This window comes from Protomyctophum bolini, assembly GCF_963924005.1.
Source record: "Protomyctophum bolini genome assembly, chromosome: 1".
In the NCBI taxonomy this organism is placed as follows: domain Eukaryota; kingdom Metazoa; phylum Chordata; class Actinopteri; order Myctophiformes; family Myctophidae; genus Protomyctophum; species Protomyctophum bolini.
This window is the reverse complement of record NC_137862.1, coordinates 592,246-612,866: the sequence shown is the minus strand read 5'-3', so window position 1 is coordinate 612,866 and position 20,621 is coordinate 592,246. Positions and strand designations below refer to the sequence as shown.

General features: G+C 45.4%; 2 protein-coding genes across 3 annotated transcripts in view; both read right to left on the bottom strand.

The window, feature by feature from the left end:
- kif28 (kinesin family member 28) overlaps window positions 1-9,513 on the bottom strand; it is a gene marked incomplete at both ends in the record, with an annotated part of 40,691 nt that extends 31,178 nt beyond the window's left edge. The window contains one exon of the mRNA XM_080762404.1: window positions 9,439-9,513. Coding sequence (XP_080618530.1) covers window positions 9,439-9,513 — 75 coding nt within the window. The remainder of the gene's footprint in view (window positions 1-9,438) is intronic.
- Window positions 9,514-10,370: 857 nt separating this feature from the next.
- ahctf1 (AT hook containing transcription factor 1) overlaps window positions 10,371-20,621 on the bottom strand; it is a 61,373-nt gene continuing 51,122 nt past the window's right edge. For both annotated transcript variants that reach the window (XM_080768872.1, XM_080768871.1), the window contains 6 exons: window positions 17,367-20,387; window positions 15,396-15,633; window positions 14,063-14,242; window positions 13,397-13,488; window positions 13,098-13,180; window positions 10,371-11,277 (listed from right to left, as the gene is read on the bottom strand). In XM_080768872.1, coding sequence (XP_080624998.1) covers window positions 11,088-11,277; window positions 13,098-13,180; window positions 13,397-13,488; window positions 14,063-14,242; window positions 15,396-15,633; window positions 17,367-20,387 — 3,804 coding nt within the window. In that variant the 3' untranslated portion in view covers window positions 10,371-11,087. The remainder of the gene's footprint in view (window positions 11,278-13,097; window positions 13,181-13,396; window positions 13,489-14,062; window positions 14,243-15,395; window positions 15,634-17,366; window positions 20,388-20,621) is intronic.

The following is a 20,621-nucleotide window of genomic DNA, read 5'->3' as shown; positions in this document are numbered from 1 at the left end:
CTCATCTTCTCTCTCTACAGACACATAGAAACTCATCTTCTCTCTGCACAGACACATAGAAACTAATCTTCTCTCTCTGCACAGACACATAGAAACTCATCTTCTCTCTCTCTGCACAGACACATAGAAACTCATCTTCTCTCTCTGCACAGACACATAGAAACTCATCTTCTCTCTCTGCACAGACACATAGAAACTAATCTTCTCTCTCTGCACAGACACATAGAAACTCATCTTCTCTCTCTGCACAGACACATAGAAACTCACCCTTCTCTCTCTGCACAGACACATAGAAACTCACCCTTCTCTCTCTGCACAGACACATAGAAACTAATCTTCTCTCTCTGCACAGACACATAGAAACTAATCTTCTCTCTCTGCACAGACACATAGAAACTCATCTTCTCTCTCTGCACAGACACATAGAAACTCATCTTCTCTCTCTCTGCACAGACACATAGAAACTCATCCTTCTCTCTCTGCACAGACACATAGAAACTCATCTTCTCTCTCTGCACAGACACATAGAAACTCATCTTCTCTCTCTCTGCACAGACACATAGAAACTCATCTTCTCTCTCTCTGCACAGACACATAGAAACTCATCTTCTCTCTCTGCACAGACACATAGAAACTAATCTTCTCTCTCTGCACAGACACATAGAAACTCATCTTCTCTCTCTGCACAGACACATAGAAACTCATCTTCTCTCTCTCTGCACAGACACATAGAAACTCATCTTCTCTCTCTACAGACACATAGAAACTAATCTTCTCTCTCTGCACAGACACATAGAAACTAATCTTCTCTCTCTGCACAGACACATAGAAACTCATCTTCTCTCTCTACAGACACATAGAAACTCACCCTTCTCTCTCTGCACAGACACATAGAAACTCATCTTATTCTCTGCACAGACACATAGAAACTCATCTTCTCTCTCTGCACAGACACATAGAAACTCATCTTCTCTCTCTACAGACACATAGAAACTAATCTTCTCTCTCTGCACAGACACATAGAAACTCATCTTCTCTCTCTGCACAGACACATAGAAACTCATCTTCTCTCTCTCTGCACAGACACATAGAAACTCATCTTCTCTCTCTCTGCACGGACACATAGAAACTGCTTCTTAGAGACAATAATTGTACCTTTTTGAACAACCACTCCCTTACGGAGGTATACAATTACAATTTACAATTTAGGCCTTTATCAGACGCTCTTGATCCAGAGCGACTTACATTTAAGCAAAAACAAAAGCATGTCATATACACGAGTAAGACGCGCAAACGCGGGAAGCGAACGCAGATCGTAAATTGCAATAACAATTAGAATAAATTACGAATTAGTGTCACTCAGCTCCATATATGGGCACAAAAGGGGCCAGGTCCACAACAAACAAATCACTGGCCCCTTTTGTGCCCATATATGGAGCTGAGTGGACCTGGCCCCTTTTGTGCCCATATATGGAGCTGAGTGATTGCTGATGTAACACACTCCATATTTGGATAGCGGGACAGACACACGGACAGACAGACAGACACACGCACAGACATGATCTGCTAGGTCTCATAGTAAGTGCTCACTGCGTTCGCAATCATGAATCATGGATGAACTAAGAACGTAACAGTTGTTACATACCTGGCCTAGGGGAGCCAAGTACACAACAAAAGATACAGGGGAGACACAGTACTCAAAAGAAATATAAATTTATTTAAGTCATCAAAATAAGAATTAAGTTAAATCATAGTACCAAATCAAGGTCAAACAGATGAGGTGTGGAAATCAGTAGTCAGTAGTGTAGTGCGAGTATGCATGAGTGAGATGTGTGAGCGTGTTGTATGTATTAACTCAAATGCTGAAAAGGTGCATGGTGGGAGAAGGGCAGAGGAGAACTGAATACTACAGAGCTGAGGAAGGGACTGGGGAGACAGGCTTATATACAGGGCGTCGGCACCGGGCCCAGGTGCCGCCGCTTGACTGATTGTCAGGTCACAGCTCTGCTCCCCAATCCACTGCAAGAGGAGGAGAACAGAAATTAGAATAAACAAAGTAAAGAACTATAAATGACTAACCAAAGTGAATACCAACTATAATATATAAAGTACACCAGACCACATACTATAACATACTATACACCCTAATATATAGTACAATACAATATACCCAGGGGGCCGTCACACAGTGGAGTATCTACGTCTACTATACTATATTATATACCAGTAAGACGCGCAAACGCGGGAAGCGAACACAGCTGAGACCTGCAGATCATGTCTGTCTGTCTGTGTGTCTGTCCCGCTGTTACTGTATATGTGGACCTGGCCCCTTTTGTGCCCATATATGGAGCTGAGTGGACCTGGCCCCTTTTGTGCCCATATATGGAGCTGAGTGATTGCTGATGCAACACACTCCATATTTGGATAGCGGGACAGACAGACAGACAGACAGACAGACAGACAGACAGACAGACAGACAGACAGACAGACAGACAGACATGATCTGCTAGGTCTCATAGTAAGTGCTCACTGCATTCGCAAAAAGTAGTTATCATGAATCATGCATGAACTAAGAACGTAACAGTGGAGTATCTACGTCAACTATACATACTATACTATATTATATATTATACAATATACATGTGTACTATAAGGTGCTATGACTACATGAAATGACTACAAGCTGCCCTGGATGGCTGCATGGGTCATAATTAAGCCTGATCGACAATTTACTAAAATATAAGCAGATAAAATGTATAACATAATCTGGGCCTTGAATTATTGATGTCATGTTTACTATTGGTGATCCCTGAATAATAACTTAAAACGTATAAATGATTAGTTTGGTCAAAACATGTTACTCGTTTGTCCGAAGCACAACATAATTATTATTCATTCATCTTTTTTTGGCTGCACAAATGCCAGCCTTTTCCCAATAATGTATGTTATTGCAAAGTGATATTTTGGGATAGTGTGTGTTCGATATAGCTCCATTCGTAGATATCACTTTATGTAGACTTAGATAGCCTTTTTGCGAACGCAGTGAGCACTTACTATGAGACCTAGCAGATCATGTCTGTCTGTCTGTCTGTCTGTCTGTCCGTGTGTCTGTCCCGCTATCCAAATATGGAGTGTGTTGCATCAGCAATCACTCAGCTCCATATATGGGCACAAAAGGGGCCAGGTCCACTCAGCTCCATATATGGGCACAAAAGGGGCCAGGTCCACATATACAGTAACAGCGGGACAGACACACAGACAGACAGACATGATCTGCAGGGTCTCAGCTGCGTTTGCTTCCCGCGTCTTACTGGTACTTATACTGTCTATGGGAACGCAGTTTTTACTTATACTGTCTATGGGAATTGGGAACGCAGTTTTTACTTATACTGTCTATGGGAATTGGGAACGCAGTTTTTACTTATACTGTCTATGGGAATTGGGAACGCAGTTTTTACTTATACTGTCTATGGGAACGCAGTTTTTACTTATACAGTCTATGGGAACGCAGTTTTTACTTATACTGTCTATGGGAACGCAGTTTTTACAATCGTAATTTCTCAGATTCTTCTTTTTGGGTCAAAACAAGCTTGATTTGGCGCCATACCTTTGGTTGGTAGGTAGGGGGGGCCATACCTTTGGTTGGTAGGTAGGGGGCGCCATACCTTTGGTTGGTAGGTAGGGGGGGCCATACCTTTGGTTGGTAGGTAGGGGGGGCCATACCTTTGGTTGGTAGGTAGGGGGCGCCATACCTTTGGTTGGTAGGTAGGGGGGGCCATACCTTTGGTTGGTAGGTAGGGGGCGCCATACCTTTGGTTGGTAGGTAGGGGGCGCCATACCTTTGGTTGGTAGGTAGGGGGGGCCATACCTTTGGTTGGTAGGTAGGGGGCGCCATACCTTTGGTTGGTAGGTAGGGGGGGGCCATACCTTTGGTTGGTAGGTAGGGGGCGCCATACCTTTGGTTGGTAGGTAGGGGGGGCCATACCTTTGGTTGGTAGGTAGGGGGCGCCATACCTTTGGTTGGTAGGTAGGGGGGGCCATACCTTTGGTTGGTAGGTAGGGGGGGGCCATACCTTTGGTTGGTAGGTAGGGGGCGCCATACCTTTGGTTGGTAGGTAGGGGGGGCCATACCTTTGGTTGGTAGGTAGGGGGGGCCATACCTTTGGTTGGTAGGTAGGGGGGGCCATACCTTTGGTTGGTAGGTAGGGGGGGGCCATACCTTTGGTTGGTAGGTAGGGGGCGCCATACCTTTGGTTGGTAGGTAGGGGGGGGCCATACCTTTGGTTGGTAGGTAGGGGGGGGCCATACCTTTGGTTGGTAGGTAGGGGGCGCCATACCTTTGGTTGGTAGGTAGGGGGGGCCATACCTTGCTTTGAAGGCCAGCATCAGAGTTTTTGGAGTGACTCCACATTTGGGGCAAGGGCCTGTTGTGCATTAGCTTAACCCATTTTGCGCAGGAACACTTTTTGGTGTTTTAAGCATCATGTTATGCTTTAGCTATTGAAAAATAGCAGATCTACAAGCTCATAGCACGGCACCAAGTGCTGCACTACGAGCTTGTAGGTCTGCTATTGTTGAATAATCGAATATATTTTCAACTGAACTTTTTGCTTCTGGGGGGTCCCTGGAACAACATATTTTAATCGAACGGCAGCCGTTGGACATATTTTAATCATCTAGATTCTGTATCGCTCTCAACAGGGCTGGCCCAAGGCGATAACTCTGATCTAAATCATAGTCCCCTGTAAACAACACATGTTGGGTTACATAGATGCCCTCAATGAATCTAGTATTATTCCCCGTGCCATCAAGTGGACGTCTTAGGGCGATGATGATCCTGTCGATATTCTTCTCTGCTAGGAATTCTCTTTTATTACGACCCAGCCGATGGGCCTCTTTCTTTAGGGCATTATTGGACATGAAGTAGTATTTCGTCACTTCAGGTACATCATGATCCAAATTCAAATCATAAGAGAGGTTCCCGAGTGAGAAAGATTTCACATTAGGTTCTTGTACAATAATTTCGTAATTTGCATATGGATGAGTTGCAAATTTGGATAGGTAACGGTTTGGATTGAAGACATCAACTTGTATCGATAATTCATCTGCTGCACTGATTTGTAAAACCTGTTTTACAAAATACTTTAGAAGAAAGTATCCAGTCCTTGGCGGTTGTCTTTGCCCAAAAGTGACTAGCTGTAGCTGTTGTAAGTTGTCGAGTTGTTGAGTCATTATTCAATACTGGTCCGGAACGGCTTAATCTATAAATATTTCCACTATAAATAGTATTTAAATGCCCTATGACCCATTACTGACATATGCATGGGACTCCATATGTGGCCGCAGGTGACATCACGTGATGTCACGTGACATCACAAGATATAATATAAAGGGGTAAGACATCCCAGAGATATTGTAAAGAGCCAGAAAGACTCACTAGACTGACTAGAGGAAGACTGACTAGAGGAGGACTCAGAGAGGCATTTTGATCCAAGCTGTTGTTATAGTGTGAACAATGTTTTCCTCACTGGAACATCTTGCAGGAAAGGAAAGGAGATGCAAGCATGCAGCCGTGGCAGTAGGGGGCTCCGACGTGTTCATCTTTGGAGGAAGCAGGAAAACTTCCCTCCGGTTGGACGTACGGATCTTCGACACGAGGACTTTCACCTGGAAGGAACCCAAAGCGGCGGCGGCCGGGAGCGCTCCCGCCATGCGCCGCTGGCACTCGGCCGTGCTTATAGCAAACAAGGTCTACGTCTGGGGAGGCTTCAGTAACGACAAGAACAGATTCTGCAACGAACTCTACGCATTCGACGTCGACGAACACACCTGGTCCGTGCCCGACGGCAAGGGCACCGTTCCAGAGGACATGAAGGGCCATTCGGCTTGTGCTTTGGGGAACGTCATGTATATCTATGGAATGCTCACCCGCATTGAGTGGGATGACACCATGTACTCTGGAATGTACAAGTTGGACACCGTCTCGCTGGTCTGGTCTAGCCTCAACACAGAGACAGACGGAAGATTGTCGGTTTTTCATTCCGCCACCCTCATTGGGCCACGGATGTTTGTGTTCGGGGGCCGTTCTGCAGCGTCTAAACTGCAATACGACGAAGCATTGAACGACGACGACAACGACGACGACGACTGGTGCCACTACAATGACATCAGGGTGTTTGACACGACGACCGACCGCTGGCTGCCCAGCAGCGATACAAAGGAGACAACTCCAAAAGGCCGTGAGGGACATTCGGCCTTTGCCTACAATGGAGAACTATACATATTCGGCGGCTCCGGCATGTGTGAGATAACGACCTTAAATGATCTGTGGAAGTTCAATCCGCGTGACCTCTCCTGGCACAAGCTTTCACCCAAGGGCCCACTGCCGTCCCCGAGACATGGGATGTGCTGCTGCGCGCTGGGATCTCGTATCTTCCTGTCGGGCGGAGCTGAAGGTCCGAGTTATTACGGAGGCAAAGACGCCGTCTTAGGAGAAGAAGACGTGTACATCTTAGAATTGGCGGCTGTGGCTCAGGAGGTAGAGCAGGTCGTCCAATGATCCATGGGTCAGCGGTTCCAATCCCGGCACCTCCTGTCTACATGTCGAAGTGTCCTTGGGCAAGACACTGAACCCCAAATGACTCCTGATGTGCTGGTTGGTACCTTGCATAGGTTCCGCCGCAATCAGTGTATGAATGGGTGAATGTACTGCACAATCTATGTAAAGCGCCTTGGATAAAGGTGCTATATAAATTTTCCATTTAATTAAGTTAGTGCGTACGCACAGAAGCGTTCATTGCGAACGCAGTGAGCACTTACTATGAGACCTAGCAGATCATGTCTGTCTGTCCGTGTGTCCGTGTGTCCGTCCCGCTATCCAAATATGGAGTGTGTTGCATCAGCAATCACTCAGCTCCATATATGGGCACAAAAGGGGCCAGGTCCACTCAGCTCCATATATGGGCACAAAAGGGGCCAGTGATTTGTTTGTTGTGGACCTGGCCCCTTTTGTGCCCATATATGGACACAATTTATTCTAATTGTTATTGCAATTTACCATCTGCGTTCGCGCGTCTTACTCGTATACAGACTTATAGCATGTGACGTACAGTAGACAGCACTAGAATTGCATTTTATATACGGTAGTCAAAGCACGTTATAGTACATGTATAGTATAGTATACAGTAGCGGCTCTTGGTGATGTTGGTTATGCTACGGGCCAATATACGATAGTATATGCTGATTGATTTATTGATTTATTAACAGTTTGCAGAATTACAGTACAACTCAATACAAAAACATGCTATCCATTGTTCACCCTATACTTGTGTATAAAGTTCTCAATGGTCTCGCACCTTCCTACCTACATGACTGCCTGCCTAAATATGTCCCAAACCTAAACCCCCTAAGGTCTTCCACTGCTGGCCTGCTCGCTTTGCCTAAAAAAATGGCAACAAAAAAATACGGGGAAGCAGCTTTTTGCTTCTACGGGCCGTCGGCATGGAACAAACTCCCACTGTACCTTCGACAGGCAGCCTCTGTAGACATTTTTAAAGCTCAGCTCAAGACCCACTTCTACAACATTGCTTTTAATTGATATTTTATTTTTTATTTTTCATGTCCTCACTGTATTGCATTACTGCTTGTTTTTTAATGTCGTTGCCTTGCTTTTCTTTTTTTCTCAATTTTTCTGTAAAGCACTTTGAGCTGCATTTCATGTCATGAAAGGTGCTATACAAATAAAGTTTTATTATTATTATACTACAGCATGTTCACAGAATACTGGTCTCTACAGCAACAACAGCATCAGCAGCATCACATTCCACAACAACCCAGTACCCATGCAGTGCTACTCAGAAAATCTATTACACTATGCTACCCAACTATAGTTCAACCTGCAGCAATAGCATCATATTCCAGATATCAAAGTAGCCTACAGCAATGACACTACAGGCCTATACTTTGTTACAGCAAATGCTCCACAACAACAGAAGTGCGTGCCCACAACAAACACTCCACTGAACATTGTTTGTATAAGTATGTACAGATAGCTGCTCTTATACTGTCATTAATAATGACAGTACACATGCACGCGCGCAACTGCGCAAACGGGCCGTTTGCGCCAGTTGCGTTGCGCGCGCGCGTCGGTGCCGTTTCGAAACAAGCAACTTGCAAGGCACACACACACACACACACACATGCACGCACGCACGTGCGCACGCACACGGCACCGAAACTACACTAACACACGCACACAAACACAGCCTCTCTCTCTCTCTCTCTCTCTCTTCCCAACTCAATGAGAGCTCAAGCCACTTTCAAATATGTGATTAAACCAGCGATTATGTTTCTTAACTTTGTGAGACGAATGAAGCAGAACCACAATTACCTTTCTGTGGGTCCGGTGTGCGGTCACCGGTCAGCTGTCTGCGCCCCAAGCAAGAATTTCAAACTCACAAAACGTATTCTTGGTCTCCTTTCCTTTTGTTATATGCAAAATGGACGATATGCTCCCAGTCTCTTAACTTCATTTTCCCCTCCACGCCACGGACACGGGACAAAACGGACTATAAAGTAAATGATAAACTTATTTCATTTAAAATACTTCCGCCCGTCATTATTTCATAAACAAACAACCACACACGCGCAGGTGCTGTCACTGCTGTGATTGTTCAATAGCCAATGACCTCACGGTCTGAGGCGGGCCTTAGGGCTGAGCACAGCCCTCTATTGGCTGAGAGATTTTAGCCCCAATGGCAGGTAAACCAAGCAGGCGTGTCTTGGCAGCTGTCAATCATCCAACGCAATGAAAGCCAATGGAAGCATTTTGGGCTGTAAAAAATCAGCGCATTTTCACCTATTTTGTGTTTTTCTTGTAACAATTTGATGCTGTTGCTGCTTTAGATTATACCAGAATATAAAAGTATCTATTCTAAAACATTTTAATAATAATTTCTCATCTTTACTCCATAAGATAAGGGGGGCTCAGCCCCCATTATCCATACATACGAGCCCTGATAGTATATATGCATAGTTTAATAATATAGATATTCCACTGTTACGTTCTTAGCTTACCCATGTTTCTTGATAAGTACTTTGTATCTACTTTTGCTTAATGTAAATCGCTCTGGATTAAAAGTCTGATAAATGCCCTAAATTGTAATCATTGAGTGTTTGATCAATGACCTCCAGCTCCTAGTAAATATAAAATACTCTTTCAGGTCAGGATAGCCTACAAATAAATAACTCATAACTCTAGTAACTCAAAATAAAAAGCACAAGACACACACAGGCATAGTCAAAATGGCACAGGCATGCAGGTAACAGACACTAACGACCCAGGGATCAGATGTCTCCAGAGTTAAGAGCTATAGCCTAAAGCAAGTTATAAAACAATCGCTAAAATAAAATAAAACATATACCCACTCAGACACTGACCTTGTTGAATGGTCGAACTCTGACGGCCACTTTAACGCAATCCTTGCTCTGCATTTCTGCTGTTTTAGCCTTCATGGCGACACCTACAAACACACCAACACCGCCACTAGGGGGCATGACATGGCACAGCAAGAGTAACTGGAACCCTAGGCTGGTTACCCGACACTGCTTTCACTTTTATCAATTATCCAGCAGACACACTCCCTTCACCACACAGACATCAAAGGGGGCTTTCAGCCTCTGCCCTTTTACCCGTCTGTAAAACAACTGCCAGATGAATGCAGCATTTAGTGAAAGGTAGACTGGTTTCTGAACTGCCCACAGCCCTCCTGTGAGACACAGAGTAGACAAAAATGTGCTATTTTATGATCATTTTGTGATCATAAAAATAGAATTGTGGAATTTATCCTGAATGATCATTAGTGGACCAATTATATGACTGGGCGGGAACCCCTTTTGGCATTTTAAGCATTGTGTTAAACTTTAGCTATTGAAAAATAGCAGATTTACAAGCTCATCATCATCATGTTTCGACCGCGGTCGAGATCATGGATTTCACAATGCCACGCCAGACTTCCCGGTCCTTCATTGCCATCCCCAGTTCCTGCTTAAAGATACAAGCTCAGTGCTGCGTTACGAGCTTGTAGATCTGTTATTTTTGAAAAAATTAGAGCCAACGTTTTTAACTCAAATCTTTGCTTCTGAAACAGCATATTTTCAGATGGGGGTCGGCGGCCAATTGCATATATTTTTGGGGGTCCTTGACATGAAACTGTTTGAGAACGACCGACGTAGAAACATGTGTTTTTCAGAAAAAAGTAATTTGTAAATGGGTTAAGTAGCATCATTACCGGCACACAAAACAAATACATATTTCATATTTATTGGTTCAATGCAAAAGGCAGGACAAAATTCAGAAGATACCCATTGTGTGTGTGCTTTATTTTCAGAGCAAAATATTAAATATCCATAAGAATAATAAGAATCCAGAGGCTAGGAAATAACTTGGGTTGTGGTTAGAGGGAGGCACAGGGTTACAGAAGACATACAGACAGTATCTCTAAGAGGATAAATCATATAAATATGAAATTCTTCACTCAGAATGTAGCCTATAATGTGAGGTGAGTTACATCTGTGTTTATTCCTACTGTAGGTATTCTGTCTTAATGCCATGCATCGGCTACTGCCACTAGAATTATTTAATTTGGTCTAAAAACAAAACAAAAAAGTTGTTACAGAATCCAATCACTGCAGATCTGCTTTCTCTTTTAAGGGACAAATGGAATACAAAAATAGTCCAACTCCATTGGCAGTAAGTAGTGTACAAGTCTGTATTTCAGAGAAGCCCAAACTAAGACTCACTAAGACACTGGGAACCATTTCAACACTCAAAAAAGTCAATAAATTCTCAACTTCTTGATTTATTTATTACTTAACTTTATTTGGAACGAATCAATAAAAACTATTTACACATTTATCCTCATTTAACATTTTAACAACCTGCTTCTCTTTGTAAAATAGGAAAGAAAAAAAACAAGCAGGCGGCAAAAACCTGTTTTTTTGTTTGTGTTTTTTTTTCCTCCATTTTCTTGCAAACAGAAAGAAATGCAATAAAAGGGAATAAAACCTTGTTTTAAACATCCTCCTCCTCATAGTTTCATCCTCCTAGTGACCGGTCTGTGAAAAGCCTTGTCTAGGATGCGTTTGCTCCTCTTGTCCAGGCCCGTGTTGGCCTTCTTCTGAGCCTGCTGGGGTTCTGGTTGGAGGGGGGTGGGCGAGCCTACTGGGGAGAACAGGTCCAGGTCTTCTATGGTCAGTTCTTTTAGAGACGCCTTGGACCTGGAAAACACACACAATAATAATATCAATTATTATATTATATTACTTGATATAGGAGGAAGTCATCATTAAATCACACATTAGTAATATGCTGCTATACCTAGATCTCTATGCGCATCATTTAAGATCATTTTGGTTGGTTTTGTGCGGGGCGTTGTGAGCTTGTAGATCAGCTATTTTCAGCAATTGTAAAATCTGTCATTGCGACGGCATCAAGGCCCGCCAAAATACAATTGAGTCGACAAAAATCTTATGATAACACTAAAACATTCCAGGTGACTAAAATGTGACAAACTTAATGAAAGCTATTCAAGAGACTGTGACTAAAACAACCCTGTCCAATAGGCTCTGTGCATAGTTGTATCCAAGGTGGCATACCTGTTCCCGGGTCAGTTTCCCATAGCGTAGCTGATTGAACTCCTTGGCTGCCCCCTAGTGTTAGCATGCTGGTACTGCCCCAGGGGTCGCCCGTCCAGGCCCGCTCTATGGAGCTTGTTGTCCTTCCGGGTTAAACAGGAAGGTGGGGGCTAGAGGGCTGCAGCGGGAACGGGAGCCCACGGCGGCCGCGGGACCCAGAGTAAATGTTGGCGGCGTGGGCGGTATTAAAATGCCTACGGGCGGTATTAAAATGCCTACGGGCGGTATTAAAATGCCTACGGGCGGTATTAAAATGCCTACGGGCGGCCACGGACGATCAAAAAAACAAACAGCGCGAAACCCGCATCCTCCCGCAATTAACCAGATACAGAGCTTATATAGCCTACATTTTAACTAAATATAAATGTCTCATTATTTATGTCCAACAGACATCATCAGGCACGCTCCTGTCAATCGTCAGTAGGCTAATCACTCTGAGAAGTGCACGCGTGGATCGAGATCCTTTTCCCCACAATGGACATTTTCCCTTCTAATCTAAACCCCTTGTTGCTTTTCTCTGTGTGCGTCAATAAGCAATAACGTGAAACAGAACAGAACGATGAGTATATTTGGATTTTAACACTGTCTCTCTCTCTCTCTCTCTCCACCCAGCATGCATGTGCGAGCTGCTGCGCAATGTCTGTGAGACTGTGACACAATAATAATATATATAGCATAAATAATAGGCCTAATATAACACTTTCCCTCTATCTGTGACCAGCTCCTCACACACAACTCCTCTCTCCTGCATGCCCGCCTGCTCAATCCCAGCAGCTGTTTGGGTAAATGTATTTTTCTCTGATCCCAATGGAAATATTGCTGGTTTTTTCATCTACAATGAGACTTCTTTTTTTGTTGCGGGCGGGAGTGGCGGACAGGCAGTCACTGCGGGCGGTCAAAAATAAAATCATTGCGGGCGCGGGCGGGAATGGTCTGAAATTCAGACCGGGAACGGGATCAATAAATCTCTCCCGTGCAGGGCTCTATTGGGGGCCTCCGGAAGCGGAACGACACCACACAACACAGCCTGTAGCTACAGTAGCAGAACAACCAGATACATTTTCTCAGCGATGAGATACAAAAGTCACACATGGTTTATGATAGTCGGGGTGCTGAGTCAGTACGGCGCTTTGAAAACCTGGTTGTAATGGAGGCTCAACGGAGCTGGATTTAAAGATCGCATCGCTGCTGGTGACTGAGGAGGGCTAGGCTACCCGGAGCAAAGCTAGACGGTAAACAGACCGACGACGCGCGTTCATATATGGATTCAACGGTTGTCTACGCTTATACGCATAGCTGGCGTTTCTTTTCTAGAAAACACACTAATAAAACATGACATGAACACACAATGAAGTACGGTACATTTGATTACCGGTATGTTTGTGTATCTATAAAAGTCTTACTTGGCAGTGTGTTTGTTAGTCGCCTTGGTTTTAGTGGTTTTAGTGGGTGTTGGTTTCTCCACATCTTTAGAAATATCTTCATCCTGAAAACATACAAACTCAGTTTAATACTATTAATCATTAAAGTCATACTGTGTAGCATCCTTTTTTTATATATATTTTATATCCTCCGAAAAAAGTGTATTGGGACATTACAGTGTAAATGCTTCAATCCAATCATTGCCATAATCTGATGGTTTCCAATAATCACGGTATTAGCGTGTGTGATCAATACTTTAGCGTGCACACTAAACACTTACTTGCTGAGCGATGGAGACGGCTGTTCTTTTCCTTCGAGTAGCAGCAGGAAGAGGAAGAGACTCCATCTCTACAGGAAGCTTTGATCTGCGACCTGAAAAAATGCCCACAGAAAACACAAACCTACCATTATGACCCCGAATACGACCACATGGCACGATGGATGAATTAAGCAATATTACACGAGAGGGTGTGGGTTAACGTGATTATTGCCAGGACAGTGATGCGGTCAGGAACGAGACGAAGTCGAGTTCCGCAAGCATCACTGAAGTGGCAATAATCACGTTAACCCACACCCTCGAGTGTAATATTGCAATTATACAACAGTTACCTTTAAAACTAAGAAAGTCGCTGAAAGAATATATTTTTCTAATGACAGATGTAGTCACTACGACCACAAATGTCCCAAGAAACTAGCTAGCCTAGCCACCGAGTTTGCTAGCGCTCTGGGAGAACAGAGCAGCTGAATTCTTTGTTTTGATTAGGTGGTGAAGGGTGCTGGTTTAACCCACGGCTAGAAGGCTGTTTCAACCAATCAAGATTGCTTTCTCGAAACGACCTGTGGTATAATGAATTATAACTCGACTATAACCACATGGCACGACGGATGAATGAATTATAAGTAGACTACAACCACATGTCATGATGGATGAATAAACGTCACAGACCTCTCGTGGACCTTCTAGAAGGCGACATGGAGTCATGGTCCGGTTCTGGATCCAAGATGCTCTCTGTGGACACGGCGGCTGTAGGAGACGGAGCCTGAATGGCCGCCGCCGCCGCCGCAGACGACGACATCGTCCTTTTCTTACTGGCCCCTCCCATCTCTGTGATGACCACTCCTTCAACTGGAAACGTTGTCAAAACGTTAACATAAACATATCGTTGCAGTCGGGTGGAAAGCTTGTATGTCTGTCTGATTGACTGACTGATTGATTGATTGAATACTTTATGAGCAGACTTAGCAGTGTGTTAGTTCTAAGAGGAATTTAAAGTCAAGAAAGCATAATATGGCTTGTTTCCATTGGGGTCCTTTGTACTGAATTCATTGAAGCATTAGTCGAACAAACAAAAGAAACATTGTTCTAACTTTCAACGGCTCCAATGCAGAATATATATATATTTATTCACAAGCTCTCGTTAGTACTTTTTCATTGGTTCAATATTTATAAAACACAGACACAAAGAAACAACCAACAGCACACTTTAACACCCCGATCGCCCGGGACGAAGTTCACCGTCCTTTCTGTTAGTAACACCCAGGACGAAGTTCACCGTCCTTTCTATGGGACCGTACCTATGTTCCCTCAGCCCTATGTTCCCTCGGGTCCGCGTCAATATGCCGACGGTCCGATCGACAACCTACCTCAAACCCTCACCCTAACCCTAACCTCCCCCGGGGCAGACACCTAAACCTAACCACCCACCCTCTCCCGACCCCCAGCGCACCTCGGACCAATGCTCCTTCTGAGGGAACATAGGGCTGAGGGAACATAGGTATGACCCCCTTTCTATTAGTAACACCCAGCACCCAGGACAAAGTTTTATCCAAAATACGAAGATTATTGATATCACAACCGATGGCATCACACCACAGCCTGGGAGCGCCTGTTGCACAACAGTCGATGTTGTGCAACAAGTGGGACGTCATCGAAAATGTTCCCCCGTTTGGCCGACGAGACCAAACATCTTAAAACGTCAATAACTCGCGATCTAAATCATCCCGTCCGACTCTGAGAAACGATCATGTGTTTTACGACGGTCAACTGCGGTCGCTAGTCGCGTTAGATTTAATCATACCTCCCGTTGTCGTCGATCGGCTCCAGAGTGTTTTGGCTACATCTAGCTGCTACAGCCACATCCGAGATGACATCCGGTCCGTCTGTAAAAGTGCTCCGCTGCTATAAATCGCTGGGCGCTATGATTTAATAGCCCCGGGCAATCGGAGCGTTACCACATTTCCATCTCGTGCTAAATGTCCCCAAAACTAAGCTCCGTTACCTTGTTGGTGTTTCTGCCGTTCGTCTCTCAGTCTCCTGATGAGGGCGTCGGCCACAGGCGTCTCAGACTCCGCCTCCAGAGGAGCGTCCAATAAGGGCAGGTTCCACAGTGTGCCCCTGGTTTGCCTACGCACGTCTGCGATCGGTCGGACGCCGCTGTCGGACTCGGGCAGGTTTTTATTGGGCGTTGCGCTCAGTTTCCTCCTGGTCCGAGAAGGCGAGAGAGGGACTAAGCGGACCTGGACGTCGGAGGGAAATGCAACAAGTCAACCAATTAGCATTGAAAAAAACTCCAACTAGCCTTTAACACCATGCAAGACGCACTCGTCTCACTTAAACTCGTCCTGAACGCCAGTAAAACCAAATTTATGCTATTTTCAAAAGCCAAAAACATAGACTTCAACTCCCTGCACATTCACACCAGCAATGGATCCCCTATAGACAGAGTCACTGAATATAAATATCTAGGTATCTGGCTTGATGAAAAATTAACCTTCAAATACCATATCACTAACCTCACCACCAAGTTAAGGCAGAAAATCGGTTTTCTTTACAGAAATAAAGCTAACTTCCCAATGATCTGTAGAAAAAGGGTTGTTGATGCTGTTTTTATGTCAGTTCTGGACTACGGAGATGTCATATATAGAAATGCTACCCTTACCACTCTTCTACCCCTAGATACAGTTTATCACTCAGCATTAAGGTTCATCACAGGTGAAACCATTGCACCCTTTATAATAAAGTAGGTTGGTTTTCCCTCTCTGAGAGGAGAACCAGGCACTGGCAACAATTCATCTTTAAAGCCATTGATGGAAAGCTACCAGCATACATCACACTACTATTAAAATGGAAAATAAATACTCGCCAGACCCGTTCAAGTGAATGGCTTAAACTAGAGGTCCCATCCGTACAATCCGAACTAGGAAAGTCAGCCTTTTGCTTCGATGCCCCGCCCCCAACCACATGGAACACTTCACAGCAAACATTGAAAATTAATACCCCAATATCCTATATGGTCAATTTAACAACCTGCTTCTGAACCTCCCTACCTCAATATGTAACTGTTCTTAATTTATGTTTGTCTCATTGTCTATATTATATGTCTTTGCCTTACATGAAGAGATTTGTTTGTGTATATAAACTGCATGTCTTTAACCCATTCTGACCGGGCACCCATTTTGGTGTTTAGCATCATGTTATGCTTTACCTATTGAAAAATAGCAGATCTACAAGCTCATATCGCGCCACCGAGTGGCGCGATACGAGCTTGTAGGTCTGCTATTTTTGAAAAATTCGAAGAACGACTGACATTTTTAGAATCTGATCTCAGGTCAGAATGGGTTAATCAGACCAGTGTGTGTCCCGTGGAAACCTCGTATGAATCTGATCTCAGGTCAGAATGGGTTATATAATAAAAAGGATCTTATGGTTTATGGTTTCAAGCATCAATAGTCCTCATTGTTTGATTGTTCATAAATACATCACATTTGCCTATTGAATTAAAGTAGATTTTAATAATTTGTGTGTCTAACGTGTGATTAAGATAAGTCCATTTGTGGTCGTACAAGTTTTAGCCAATTCATTGTGACCGTCACTCTACTACCTGTAGCCTTAGTTAATTCTGTAGACTTAGATAGCATTTGATACAGACTTATAGCATGTTATGTAAACAGCATAAGTGCATTGTATGTAGTCATAGCACGTCATAGTACATAATGTATATCATAGTAGTATAGATGTATAGCTTATTTCATTATAGATATTCCACTGTTACTTTCTTAGCTTACACATGTTTCATGATAAATGTTTTTATGTGATGTATTCCCCATGCTTTTTGTTCTTGCTTAATGTAAGTCGCTCTGGATTAAGAGCGTCTGCTAAATGCCTAAATTGTAAATTGTAAATTGTAGCCGTTTATGATAAACACAATTACATGAAAAATGTTTGCTTATGAATTTTGCATCTTGGATACCTGAGGATTGAGGTCCAGGTTCTCTGCAGGCTGGTTCTCTGCTCCTCTGCGCCTGGTGGTTACTTTGGGGGTGTTGACGGGTTGAAGGTCCTCTTGGACCTTGGCAGGCGTCTGCTTCACAGACCTGCGGGTCTGATGGGTCTTGTTGGTCGCCTGACGTTTAGCCGGAGTCTGGATCCCAGAGCTGGCCTGCAGGCCATCGTCTTCTCCATCGTCCATGTGCTCCTCCTCCTCCTCCTCCACCCGTTCCTTCTCTTCAACCGATGACGGCACATCGTTACTGCGAGTCCTCCTCCTGGTGGGTGGAACCTTCTGAGAGGCCCTGTGTTTGGCTGGGGTTCTCAGAACGGGGATGTCGACCTCCTCTTCCGGTTGGACTTTGCGGGGTCTGCCTCTTCCACGAGCAGGTGAGGCAGGAGCCACAGAATCCATGTCCAGACCCTCCTCCTCCTCCTCCACCTCCTCCTCGTCCTCCTCCTCGTCCTCTAGGACAGGCGAGATGAAGGTCACAGTCTTCCTGGCCCTCGTGGTCCTCCGTGTGGGTGTTGTGACGGCCGTCCTTTTCCCCCTCTTAGAGGTGGACAGTTCAGGCCCGTTGGACTTCTCTTCCCGTTGATCCTGGACCGACTCGGGCTCCCTTTTATCAACCACCTCCCCGTTGTCATCCACAGCCTCGGCTGTGACCTCGTGGTCCGCACGTCGATCTTCAACCATGTTCGTTGTGGGTTCAGACATGTTTTTGTCCTCCTCTTCTTCTTTGTTCTCCTTCTGTGCCGTGTTGATTTCTCCAGGTTCTTTACCCTTGTCCGCCTTGAGGAGAGGTTTGGAGGTCTCCGTCTTTCTGCTCCTTGTAGACCTACGCGTGGGTGTCGACATCACGGCCTTCCTGCCCCTCTTAGGGGTGGACTTCACTACCTCACGCAGGTTTGCCTTTTCTCCAGGTTTCTCCTGGTCCGACTCGGGCCCCTCCGGTTTATCCTCTCCATCTGTTGTCCCGCATGTCTCGTTACTCTCCTCAACCACCTCTAGATGTTCTTCCACAGCTTCAGCTGTGACCTCGTGGTCTGCATGTTGATCTTCAACCACGTTTGTTGTGGGTTCCGATATGTTTCTATCCTCTTCCTGTGCCGTGTTGTCAATTTGTCCAGATTCTTCGAAGACTTGCTCCTTTCCATCCAGTTCTGGGATGGGTTCTTCCACTTGGGTCGATTCAAAGTCTGTAGCAGTTTCAGGTTCTTCCACAACCATCATCACAGGCTCCACTTTGTCTGGGCTGATCTCAGAACACTCATGCATCTGGTCAATATGGGGTTCTGGACCACTGGAGCCACACAAGACAGACTGAGCCTTGTTTACTTCTGCAGCAGTCCATCCAGCGATTTCTATTCCATCCAAGCTGTCAGTCTCAGAGGGAGCATCTTCCAACAGGGCCGTCACAGGAGCATCTTCAGACACAGGGGCTTCTTCAGACACGAGAGCTTCTTCAGACACAGGAATGTCTTCAGACACGAGAGCTTCTTCAGACACAGGAATGTCTTCAGACACAGGAGCGTCTTCAGACACAGGAGCGTCTTCAGACACAGGAGCGTCTTCAGACACAGGAGCGTCTTCAGACACAGGAGCGTCTTCAGACACAGGAGCGTCTTCAGACACAGGAGCGTCTTCAGACACAGGAGCATCTTCAGAGACATTTACGTCATCAGAGACAGTTACGTCTTCAGACACGAGAGCTTCTTCAGACGCGAGAGCTTCTTTAGACACAGGAATGTCTTCAGACACAGGAATGTCTTCAGACACAGGAGCGTCTTCAGACACAGGAGCATCTTCAGACACAGGAGCATCTTCAGAGACATTTACGTCATCAGAGACAGTTACGTCTTCAGATAGGAGAACGTCTTCAGAGACAAGAACATCTTCAGAGACAGTTACGTTTTCAGACACGAGTACGTCTTCAGACACGAGAGCTTCTTCAGACGCGAGAGCTTCTTTAGACACAGGAATGTCTTCAGACAGAGGAGCATCTTCAGAGACAGTTACGTCTTCAGATAGGGGGGCGGCTTCAGAAAGGAGAAGGTCTTCAGAGACGGGTACGTTTTCAGACACAGTTGCGTCTTCAGACATAAGTACGTCTTCAGACACGAGAGCTTCTTCAGACACAGGAATGTCTTCAGACACAAGAGCTTCTTCAGACACAGGAATGTCTTCAGACACAGGAGCATCTTCAGACATGGGAGAGTCGTGGTTGTCTGCGCCAAGGTTAATGACCTCTGACTGGGTCACAGATCCAGTCCATCCGGCTATCTCTATTCTATCCAAGCTGTCGGTCTCCGAGGGAGCATCCTCCGACAGGGCAGCGTCTTCGGCCAGAGGAGCATCTTCGGCCAGAGGAGCATCTTCGGCCGGGAGAACGTCTTCCGACAGCGGGGAGTCACGATTGTCTCCATCAGTAATAATACCCTCCGACTGGCCCACAGATCCAGGGTCAGCTACATCTGCAGGAGGCTGGGTGGAGGGAGGAGGTTCCAGGTCATTCTCCACAGACCCAGGGTCAGCGACCTCTGCAGGAGGCTGGGTGGAGGGTGGCGGTTCCAGGTCATTCTCCACAGATCCGGGGTCAGCGACCTCTGCAGGAGGCTGGGTGGAGGGAGGAGGTTCCAGGTCATTCTCCACAGATCCAGGGTCAGCGACCTCTGCAGGAGGCTGGGTGGAGGGAGGAGGTTCCAGGTCATTCTCCAGAGGTAACGTGTCGGCCTCTGAATCCACGTCCAGCTGCAGGGAGAAGCTGCTGCTGCTGACCTCCGTCTCTCTGGGCTGGTGCAGCAGACCGAGGTGGTCGTCATGCTCCTGGTCCTCCACCAGCTCCAGGGGAACCAGGAGCATGGTGGAGGGCTGGAGGTTCATGTAGGAGGAGGTCCCATCCTCCTCCTCCTCTTCCTCCGCCACGTCATCTCCATCCAGACTTCCATCGTCTGTCCCCAGTCTCACCACCACCACCTCTCCTTCCATCTCTCCATCTACAATCTGGACGCGGGGGGGAAATGCAGAATGGTGAGAATATGGCACACAGGATGTTTAAATGATCAAAATATAAATAAAAGTGTATTTTCCATTCGTTCTCAACCTGTGACACAGAAATAAAGTCTGTTGGTTGAAGACACCAGTTTGAAACTTCATTTTACAAATATGTTCGGTTCATGGAAACTTTGTGGGGGGGATTTATTTTATTTCACGGTTCAATATAAGCCGGTATAACCA